The sequence below is a fragment of the Enoplosus armatus genome, chromosome 1 (genome assembly GCF_043641665.1).
Source record: "Enoplosus armatus isolate fEnoArm2 chromosome 1, fEnoArm2.hap1, whole genome shotgun sequence".
NCBI lineage: Eukaryota > Metazoa > Chordata > Actinopteri > Centrarchiformes > Enoplosidae > Enoplosus > Enoplosus armatus.
The window spans coordinates 18879391-18891505 of NC_092180.1; the positions used below are offsets into that span (position 1 = coordinate 18879391).

At 41.4% G+C, this 12115-nt stretch overlaps 1 protein-coding gene across 1 annotated transcript in view; it reads right to left on the reverse strand.

Moving 5' to 3' along the window:
* The window catches only part of kif26ba (kinesin family member 26Ba), a 77893-nt gene that overhangs the window by 46470 nt on the left and 19308 nt on the right, over positions 1-12115 (reverse strand). The window contains exon 3 of the mRNA XM_070931163.1: positions 4516-5196. Within this exon, the coding sequence (XP_070787264.1) occupies positions 4516-5196 (681 nt within the window). The remainder of the gene's footprint in view (positions 1-4515; positions 5197-12115) is intronic.

Here is a 12115-nt window from a genome sequence, read left to right on the forward strand (position 1 = left end):
TTATTCTACATTAGAGATAGCATTACAGAAACAGAGAGAGTGTATGTGAGTACAGAGGACACAGAAAACAGTCATGAAAAGTAGACAAAGAATGAAATGTTGGGAGAGTGAAGGCAAGGACACAAAGAAATAAAAGAGTGAATTATATACATACTGTATATATACACATATATATAGAGCGAGAGAGCAATGATGAGGCAGAGGAGGGTGGAAAGAAATATCTGATGCTTCATATCAACATATATACACTATGTTGTATAATCAAATCAGAAACAGCCTCGAGGCTACATACCATATGCCGAAACACATGAAAAAGACAAGCAGTTACAAGAGAGCATACTGACAAATTCAGTTTTATGTATTTTCACTTTGCAGTACAGACGACTTGGAATATCAGAGATAATAAGATATTCAAAATATACTACAAAATACACATTACTTCTCCAAAACTACACCTCAGAGCTCAGTCCTCTCTGTTGGCAACTGAGCATGTGCACTGCTCTTTCATAGAGGTACTCAAGGGGACCTCGGCTGGAGTAATTAATGGAATACAAATTGTTTTTGTGGATTTCTTTCTTGTCAACTTTTATTATAGCTGATGAGATGGGACACACTAAGCTATCCATGTGCCTGTGGTCTCATGATGGGCAGTATTTTGTATCATCTTGTTTATTCCACACATCTGCTTCCTTGTCAAACCTTGGCAGCCACTTCACCCATAATGCTACTTGACTACAGTTCAAGTGACATCACATGAGACAATTTATCAGACTTTGCGCAGCTCCCTCGGGAGCCACAAAAGGCTTCATACAACTTTTTCCACATATGCAGTAGTACTCCCCAACACCTGTAAATTGACTTTGATGTGTAAAATCAGGGGAATGTCCCTTTAAGGGCCTCACTCTGGACACCACAGTGGTGGTAATAAGGGTGGGGCAAGCACTGCTCTTTCATTTTTTCTATCCAGATTTATCCTGCTGGTCCAGGGATCAAACTGGTGACCTTCGGGTCACAAGCGTCTCTAACCTTTAAGTCACCATTCCCACCCTAATTAATCCTAAAGGATATCCAGCTAAGTCTGACAGTGTTTGACAGTGAAGATTTAGCTTTAATTTGGTTCAAAATATGACACGAGCATAAACTTGTGTATGTCTGTGTGTGTGTTGTATTAGGAAAGCTAATCTGACCATTGTTGAAATCAGTACACACACATAGAGGCACACACCATACTATATAAACCTGTTTTCAATTAGCTGCTTGAAGGACAGAGCGAGGGCAAACAGACAATGTTAGATCACGCCAGAGAGAGAGAGGGAGGGAGGGTGAGAGAGAGACCTATCCCTTCAATCCCTACCACCACCACCACCACCACTAAAAAAGCCTAAAAAAGTAAATAAGTGCTTGATTTTTCCTGATTTAAATGTACAGTTAAAAGGTACTTTCATGGCAAATGTGACATGGTGGGTTTCTGTGTCGTTTCTTTGATTAATTAAAGGACTGTACATCACTGAGCACACTGCTGGCTGACATCACACATTAGTTTTGAAACTTGGTCACTATCATCGGCCTCATGGTCACATACTGGACCCAGGGAATCAACATTTAGCTGGATCCTAAATGAGTTCTAATGAAGAACTTAAAACACAGACTGACTACCAGGTTTACTGATTTCCATCACTGCTGTTGCCACTATTGTTGTTTTGTTTTTTTACTTTTTTTAATTGTACACCGTAGCACTGAAGAAACACACTTTGGTTCTCCTGTATACTTATTGTATTGTATGTATACACATGTGTATGACAGCCAGTCTAAGTTGGTCAAATGGGGCAAGCTTAGGGTGAGTTTTTCCTAATCAAAGATTGATCAAGAATTTAACAAGAAATGATTTGAAATCCATTTGAAAATGTTTGTGGCCTTCATCGGCTCGCTGATCCCAGGAAGCTACCTGGAAGATTCACAGTCAGCCCGTTATAGTCAGTCTTCCTTGTTCTGACTGAATCAGTGTTTTCCATTTACCCTAGTGGTCCTTGTGGGACCAAAAAGAAAAGTCCTAATAAATATAAAATGCGGAGGTTGTCACCTCTTAGATTGCTGATCCAGCAAGATTTTAATGTCAGCTACACAGTTCACTGCCGCTCTCTGTCTCCCTCTGAGTCCTCCCTTCTTTCTCTTCTCTGCCTCATGTTGTTCTCTACACCTCTGAAGGTGACTGTAATTCTGATTTTAATCATTGAAAACAATTAAATTGAATGAGACCATACCAGTGTTGCTGTTGATAGTGTTTCTCCAAGTAAGAGTACAACATATTTCCCTTAGAGCCCATTGATTCTTGGTGCGGAGTTTCAACTCAAACCCTACTCACTTTCCCCAGCAGTCGTGACACACGTGTTTGTTTTGTCTTTCACTTTACTGAAGAGTGTGAACATGTTGGAGGAGATTTCTCATTTGTCCTGCATTCGATCATCTGCCATTGTAAGACCTTCTGAAAGCTCCACTTATGCTAGAACCAGAACAGCAATCTTTTGTGTTTTGTGCTGCACAGCAGTAAAGCAGATCTCCAAACAAAATCCAATTCTTTGGCAAAAAAGAAATGCAGTGTAGTCATCTCAGCAGTATGTCCATATACACTGAAGTCTCAGAATGACTGTGGTCCTAAGAAATTGATGTTAAAATGCCAAATGTAGCCCCTATAATAAAATGTCTTGTATTCTAAACCCATCTGTCATACCATCTCGTCCTCTCTCTCTCTCTCTCTCTCTCTCTCTCTCTCTCTCTATCTATCTTTCACTCTAATGTCTCTTTATTTTCTCATTTCTACCTCCATCCCCATTTTTTGATTGTCTCTCTGCTCAGCTTCTCGCCCTCCCCTTCCTCTCTCACGGGTGAGTCTAAACGAGGGTGATTTATTATCGTGTTCTGTTTTTCCTTTACTGCTGAAACACACCTCACGGCACAGATACTAACACAGATAGTGAACATATAGACATACACACACACCTGCGAGCATGCACTCAGCATTTGTACAGCATGAAACTCTACAGCATGCAAACAACTCTAAACAACTTTATTATGTAATAAATTGAAATTCGACAAAAGACAAATGCTCCTTCAGATTTGAACTTCACTGTTTCACTGTCATTTCCACAAAGACTGGCCAGAATACATAACAGCTCTAATGTCTAATTTATTTCTGACCAGTAGAGTAAGATAACGAAACAATTCCAAAGACTGTACAATGTAATTCCCACCTACGACACCATATCTCTGTATCTGATTCAAGTCATGGTGGGCTGAATGAAAATGGGGAGATGGGGAAACAACAAGATGGGGTGAAAATGAAGCAGACAAAGTGTGAGAAAGACATGAGAAATAATGGGGGGGGGGGGGGGGGGGGGTAGATAAGTAGAGAGAGAGACAGAGAGAGAGAGAGACTGTGTGTGTGTGTGTGTGTGTGTGTGTGTGTGAAAGAGTGAAGGGGTACTGGGGGTGTGTGACATAGAGTCCCCAGAGTCCTAATTATCACTGTATGAATTATTACATCTGTAGAACACGTTCACACACACATGTTAACACGCACACACACACACACACACACACACACACACACACACACACACACACACACCTCTGGATCTCCCCTGCAGTCTCAGCTCTCCTGCCTCCCTCCATACACCTCTAGACCACACGTCACCTGAGGCGTTTTCTCCCTCCTACCATCTTCCTCTCTTGTCTGCTCCTGCTCCTTCTCTTCCTGTCTCCCCCTAAAACCTCTGTTACCTCCATTTTCACTTTTACAGTTCACGTTGCTTTAACAAAATACTTGTCCTGCCTCAATCCAGCTGAAGAAGACATTTTGCTCCCCTCTCGACAGCTCTTTTGGGGGAAAACAAACTTCACAACGTCTCCTTTGCAATTTTAGATTTTAATTGACACGTGCAAGCTACTAAGAAACTAGTTGGGGACATGATGTTTGATTCTTTGTTGTAAGATGTGTCCTTATCTTATTAACAACACATAGACATGCACTTTGCCGGGTGTAGATGCAATATAACCCAGTCTGACTGTCCAAGCTGAAAAGAGGTGAAGGGAGAAAGGTAGAAAGTAGAGAACAAAACACAAATAAAGACAGCAATTAATGAAAACAGAGATTAGAGGAGCCTATATGTTCATGTTGAACACATTATCTCAGAAGTCAGGTATTGTCAGTGGTTGATAGCTAACAAGGTAACAGTATGGTAGCTATGTACAACTACAAGCTGAAAAATTAAAATGTTGCACTTCCTGTCCTGTCTGTCAGACTCATATCAAGAGACCCATTCATCTGCATGCTGGTTGCCTGTTGCCATTTGGTATAATCGCATAAGACAAGAATTAATTTATTCAGTTTCCGTGGTAATATTTGCAATCTCCTCGTGGGAGAAGTAGCTCTACAGATTTTTATGTGTGTCTGCAAGGCACACACACACACACACACACACACACACACACACACAAACACCTCTACAGGTAGCTTACCTGGTATGGATAGAGTGTAACTCCTCCATTAGTTCGGTTCAGGTGCTGATGGGCCTGCAGAGCTGCTGCACTCAGTACTGCTCCACTCCCGTTATTACTGCTGTTACCACCATTATTGCCAGGGCTGTTTACTCCAGTTATTGGTTGTTGTTGGGCACCAGCTTTTCCTGAACTGGGTGAACCATTCCTTCTGTCCACCCCACCTCCAAGCCCCAGGGAACTGGGCTTGGACCCCAGTCTGTGGCCTTGAGGTTGTGGGTTTGTGGGAGCACAGCTGGAAGTTTGCCCCACCAATGGCCCGTGGCTCGGGCTAGGCGTTGGGGTCTGGCTGGGGCTTGGGGAAGGCGACTGGGAGGACGGGTGAGGAGGATGTGACACAGCACCAGCAGCTGACGAGGAGGAGGAAGGAAGAAAAGGCCACTCCCGTGATCCAGGACCTCCTGGTGCTCCAGATGCTCCCATTGAACCCGGAGATCCATATCGCCCAATCAGGGACGTAGGGGAGGAGGTGGGAGACAAATCCCACTGGTCGAGCGTGAGGACCATGCGCACAGCTTCCTGTTTGAGCTGAGTGAGGTGAGTGGAGCAGACATCACAGCGGCTGTCACGTTCGTTCCACGCCCGTCGAGAACTGTTGGGCACCTGAAGCTTATCATGAAGGAGGAGAGAGAAGGAGGGATCCTGGGGGGAGAGGGAGAGAGAAACAGAAAGCTGGGATTTAGACTGGTGTCTGGAGGAGTGGATGAGCAAAATGAAGCAAGAACAGCATGTTTTGAGCTGCACTGGAGAAACTGAAGAAAACCGAGAAGAGAGGAGAAGAAATGATAGGCATGTTGAACAAATCATGACCATGAATATTCATAGAAAATCCAAGAAACTGTGCCGTGTAGCCTCAGGGAAGATGTGTAGAGACACACACACACACCAAAAGAAGGACATGCAAAAGCAAGTACACACACACACACACACTATATCCTTATGCTCGAAAGGGTAAAAGTGTCACAGAATCTGGCAGCAAGAACAGTCCTCTAATACAGAAATTAAAACAACTGACCTTCTCCTCTCTCTCTCTCTTTTCCGCTCCCTTTTTTCTTTGTCAGCAAGACTTTTGCAACAGTGCAGCCAACAACTGACAACTGACATTGAGTGTGTTGAGTGCATGTTGTGACTTTACACCTTTGAATCATCTGTAAAGCATCTTGGTGCAATAAATACTGAAAATATAAGAGATAAAACAGCAGCCATTTTTTTCTTCATACAAGAGGTTAATTGCTCAACTATCAATTTCTAGCCATGAGAAAAGAACTACATTTATTTCCCATAAGAAGTCAATAAAAAAAAGGCAATAAAAAGTCTTTGATGAAGAGGGAACAGCTCAGTGATGGTGACATGAACTATTTCTTGTTCATTCATGTCTCAGAAGGGAGTACAAAATATTAAAATTAGATTTTAGAAAATGTCACACACACATTAAATGGCATCCTGGTTGTAATCATTATTAAGGACATCTAAGCTAATGAACCAATGAATCTGAAAGAAATGAAACATTCCCTGACATTTTGAGCATTTTCATGGTCACATGCTGTTAATCTTCTCATTTTAAAACCCATTTCTATTTTATTCTTCTGTAGCTGAATTGGCAAAGTGTGACACTAAGTGCTAATGGTCAACTTGCAGGAACAAATCTGGGATGATTTGTAAAGATAAAAAGGCACTTTTGTGAAACAACAACAACAACAAAACACCACAGTGGTTTCAGACTCCTTAGGCCCTACTTAAATCACGCCTGCGCAACGAAAAGTGCAAAGCGTTTTTGGCACACGGACTGTGTGGGCGTCTCTAAGCGCACCTGCTATTTTGGTTCATGTATGAGTAGCAGTGCGAAGTACAAAAGGATTGGGTGAGGTGGAATATAGATCGGAGGGTGTGGAGATTCAGCCAGTCATATCGCCAGTCGCGCTCTCAGCCAGTCACATCGCTGACCTCATAGCACTGAAAGAGCTAAACCAATCACAGATGAATTTTAAACCATCCAGGCTCGTGTCAAATTGTTCACATTCTATAACTCAGTTATCTATGTTCGAAGAGTGGGGCTGGAACTGTTGCAACAGTCATAGCAACAAGCCCTAAAACCCAAACCTGCAAAAGTTAACTGGATCATGACTAAGACATTTTAGGGTGAACCCAAACATGAACTAATTTCAAATACAAATATCTTGCTTTCTTAGATTTATAATGAAGAGCATTGATATACTTGTGATTTTAGAAGAGAACATGCTGGTTATTGTACACTCACTATGATCTGTTGGTGTAATTCACAACAAACTTTTCATAATGATAACCAAAATAATGGATTAACAAATCAATCTTCAAACTGCTTTCAAAGAACCAAATTTGCTGGATCAGACTAAATAGGATTATTTAAGCCTGATAACAGGGCCATGGTGTCATTTGCACATGATTTATTCAAAGTAAACACAGTGGATGGCTGTGCATGATGCCACTGCACTCTGGCGGGATACTTCTCACATCAGGCTGCAGATAAATTAACATATCTGTCCTTCAGGTAGCTGCAGGGATTTAATTAACTGCAGGAGAAGGTTTCCATACAGTGTAAAGCAGCTGTCAGAATCACTCATATTCATTTATAGATAACTGCAGAGCCCTTTACCAGCGTCCCTGCTTTACAAACACATGATGATGTCAATTTAAACAAATCTACTGGTTGGAGAGTGATTAATTAAAATGGTTTATTTATATTTAAAGCATTAGTCCATTATTGCTGCGCATTTGCTCCAAATATTTTGTTTGCTCTTGTTGATAAAATCACCACAGCGGCAGGTGCGCCTCTCCTTCCACCTGTGCACTGTGTTCTCTGTGCTTTGCACCAAAATACCACACCGCTGGGCAAAACGAATTTCTAGATTAGGAAAATACCAGACAGTCGAAACGCTGCTCGCAGTGGTCATTGCGCCGCCACGACAATTGTGCCCCTTATGTGCAGAGGCCAGCTGGTTAAAGTAATGGACTATAGAAGTGTAAGATCATGTGTAAGTGGTTTATAGTATGAGAATAGGTCACAGTGTCTTGTTGAAAAGAGCCAACCTTTCTATTTCTGGTACATTGCTTTTGTTCACAAACATTTAGTGGTCAACTCTATCAAGTCTCTGTATTGTGAGGTTGTTCAAGAACATCTTCGCTTGTGTAACCCACCAAACGGCTTCTAAACAGTCACACAACTACAACTGCACTTTCACCACGTTCACAGATGTGTTCCCCTTCTGGTATGGACTCTAAACACAACAGTCAATATAAAGCTGCAGTGAGTATACACATATGTGAATGCGGCAGAACATTTGACACTTTGACAAATTCACCTTTTCTGTACAGACTGAAAGGCTTGCAGCATTCAAGATGCTAGAATGCATTTGAGGTGAAAGCATGACACAAACCACAGATTCTCTGCCATTTTGGATAAAACATCTAAACAGAAAAACACCACTGTTAAAAAATACTAAATGTATTGTTCTCTCTCTCTTTTCAGTGTTGGTCCATTGTATGTTTTTTTTCTCTCTTCACCCTCTCTCAATCTCTCTGTTTTTCTGGTGAATTTGTATGCGTGTGTGTGAGCAATCATAGTGTGCTTTCTTGTATCTGGAAATCAGGATATTTGTCCAATTTGTTTGCACAGTTATCTGTTCCTGTGTGCATGAATGAATGTGTGTGTGCAGGTATGCGTTATGTGCATGTGTTTTTCCAGACTAATTGGAGTCACTCGCACAGAGCAAAGCCACTCTAAATCTCCTGCCACGACTCTCTGCTCTAAATATCAAAGTTAACAAGCAAAACACACGCACACACCCCGATACAGATCTGTGTCTAAACCTCATTTGACCCCACTGAAAATATTTTTTTAACATTTCTTCCACAAAGCATTAAGCACCTTATCTGACAAAAGGCCATTAAATAGAGATTGTTTTTCCTTATAAAGTCTGGCTTTACTCGAGGCACTTGAGGCTGATGACGTTGTGAGCTAATTGTCAGTGTAGGTGTAGTGTCGGTGTATTATCAGCAGTGTGTGTCTGCATAGGAGCCCTGTACTTCCACAAAACGTCTGTGGTAGGCGGTGCCAACTCACTTGATAACTGTAATTACCTTCTTGCTTTCAACCAGCCCTCCTCCTATGTGAAGCCAGGTATCTGTGTAGGCCCTCGCCCTTTTCTGCACAAGGGATAGTTACGGCAAAGTGAGTGCGTGGTCATATGTAAAAACCATCACATGCTATTTTAACTTGGGTTAAACAGTAAAGACCTTATCTGAACACGTACAGCCTCCACAGGAATGAAATGTCTTACTCTTCTATTGTTTTCTGTTATTCTGTGCACAGTCATCCCAACAGATGACATGAAATCTTTTCTCTGAGACTGCTTTCTCTTGAATGAGTGCTTTTACCAATCGCTTCTGCATCGCAAAAACAGAGCCATTGCATTCACTATTTCTGAAAACAAAACAAAACAGGGTAAATAGTTTCCTAGTAAATATGACACGTTTGCAGCTGCATTTTCCATCTTATTGACTTAACGACAGAAACAAAACAAAGAACAGTTTAACCACTAACACACAATGTAAAAACAATCACTAATTACACATGTTGATCCATACAAGTAGAAACAGAAAAAACACAGTTGTTCAACATGCTGGGACTTTTATTTGAATATCTCAGTACATCATGCCAGAGAAGAGGCTGTGCATGTTCAGTATTAATCAAAGTGACGGGAAGGCACTCTTTGTTTAGTGAAGCTTAATCAATACATGAGTTATGGAGATGCAGCATTTGTATGAGCGTCCAGTCCATAGGCATGTGATGGACACAGGTTATCTCTCAGCAGATTTACACAATCACACATTACGATAGAGAGACAGGTGATTGACAGAAGAACAAAGGGACATGTGGCTAAATAATGAGTGACTGACGGTAGAACGGAGCCCATCACACATATGAACAGGTAGCTTTCTTGCCAACACTGTACACACAGATAGATAGATAGATAGATAGATAGATAGATAGATAGATAGTTCAATTTTCGCACCAAAAGTCTACCTAACTGTATAATGTCTGGATCTGTGTGTGTGTGTGTGTGTGTGTGTGGTCAGCCTCCTTGGTGGCCCATATGCTCATAATGGAATATGAGCCTGTTAGCAAGAAAAAGAGAGTGAATGTAACGTACTGTCTGCCACACACAAATAAGCCTCTATCAATAACAAGCCTGTTACCTTTCCTCAATCAATATACTGTCTGTGTGTGTTAGGAAGTGTCCGTGCAAATGTGTGTCCACACAAAGCAACATTTCATCTAATGGTAAAATGCAACCTCTCAATGTGAGAGCGGCTGCTAGGCTATGTCAACAAACCACAAGACCACAAGATACACACACACACACACACGTATGGCAGGAGCTCAAACCTTGGAGAGCATCTGGGTGGTGTGTGTGTGTGTGTGTGTGTATTTATGGATAAAGGCTACCTTGTTACTCAAGCTAACTAAGTAGCATAATGGATAGAATGTGATTTTTAAACATGTACATACTGTACATACATGCAGGAAAGTGTACAATGTACACACATATTCCTGGCTGGCATGAGACTACACACATATACACTCCAGGCTACATAAAATAAGCTACTAGTGTCTCTCTCTCTCTCTCTCTCTCTCTCACACACACACACACACACACACACACACACACACACACACACACACACACACACACACACAAAAGCAAACATGTTTGCAGATTGACACGCATGAGAGGAGGCAGACTGGGGGAAAGAGAGCTGAGGTAGAGGCAGATTTAAAATGCAGTTGACTATTTATGAATGCATTTATTCAATTTTTCACTGTATGTTCAATAATCCTGCTTAGCCACAGGGTTATGACACATTTTCTGCTAGGTGCAAAAATTGTGTATTTTCACACAAGACTTCACTGAATCTGTTGCATCCGGCTAAGGGAGGGAGAAGTAATGATAGCGGCAGTGATAATAACTACAAAACAGTTTCCAGGAGTGGACTAAAATCTGCACTCCAGAGAGAAGCAGTTTTTCTTCATTTCTGAGACTGATATGAAAAAGAATTTATTGCAGATGGCTGAAAATTGCTCTACTAGCAAACTTTATTGAAAGTGCCCTGATTTTCAGGGACAAGTGTATTATACTGAAGAAGAGGTTTTGTGATGGATGTTTTTACTATTAGAATTCAGTGTTCGTGTGGATTTGTTCAGCAACATTCAGGGAACAGTTAATTAAAAGGCATTATTATTAAGTTATTAGAAAATGTGTATGAGAGATAAAATAAACCACTGCAATTCTCCCATCAGTACCAAATAGTAGTCCTGTCACACACACTCAAACACACACAAGCACGGCAGACAGGTGGCAAAAGGAGCAATGAAGTGTACACGGTGTATGGTGTATGGAGCCTTTTTGTTCCAAATTAGCTGAGTTTTGGGGAGCAGCCAAGCTTCCCAATTGAAAAAAACGAGGAAAAGGAGATCCGTGTTTTGGGGAAGAGAGAATGAGGGGGTCAAGGAAAGAGAGAGAGATTGAGTCTTTGCTAATACTAGGCATGAACACTACTTGAATATACACACACACACACACACACACACACACGGGGGCGGCATGGTAGTGCAGTGGTTAGCACTGTCACACGGGAGATAGAGCAGGGTAGAGCGGGTTGGGGTTTTGATCCCTGGCTCCACACTTCAACATGTGGAAGTGTCTGTGAATGAGACCTGATCTGTAAAGTGCTTTGGGAACCGATAAGGTTGAAAAGCACTATATAAGTGAAGACCATTTACACACACACACATCCATTAAACATCATTAACACCCTAGTACAAGGCATACATAGCCTCCACACACACACACACACTCTCTTTCTCTCTGTGTCCTCTCTTTGACCCTAATTCTGTATTTCTCTTCCCACTAATGCTCCTTTTTTGTTATTTCCAGCTCATCTTTCAGTAGCACAGGATAACTTTTTGTTATTTTGTTTGTTTACATTCCTCTTGTCCAAACACACACACACACTGTCTCTGTGTGTCATTAGCGTGGTTGCCAGACAAGCTAGAACTCAGTCCAGGCAAAACAACCTTAAAGGGTAATTCCGGTATTTTTAAACCTGGGCCCTATTTTTTTCATATTTTGGGGTCTAAATGCAAAACAAGCTGCAACATAATCCTTGGGGGCAATTGTGCCCATCAAAAGTGCTTGTTTTTGCCAGTGACAGGCTCAGATTTGTGTCTGACAACATTATGTAAAGGATCCCTATAAAGATGAACCTTTCTGTTAAAGAGTAAGACGACTTATGTTTCCTCCATCGTCTTCCTGCAACAACTCACCTCGTTGCAGTCAGTTTCGTGGCTGTTGGCTAAGGTGATCTATTGGACCAATTCCAAAACTTTTTGTATCTATTAGTCATTTAGACCCCAAAATATGTAAAAAATAATTTTACAGCATTATATTTACAATAGGATTATTAGTATTATAACACCATTTGATAAGATTGTGGTTAGATAAGAATGTGTCATTGTGAACCT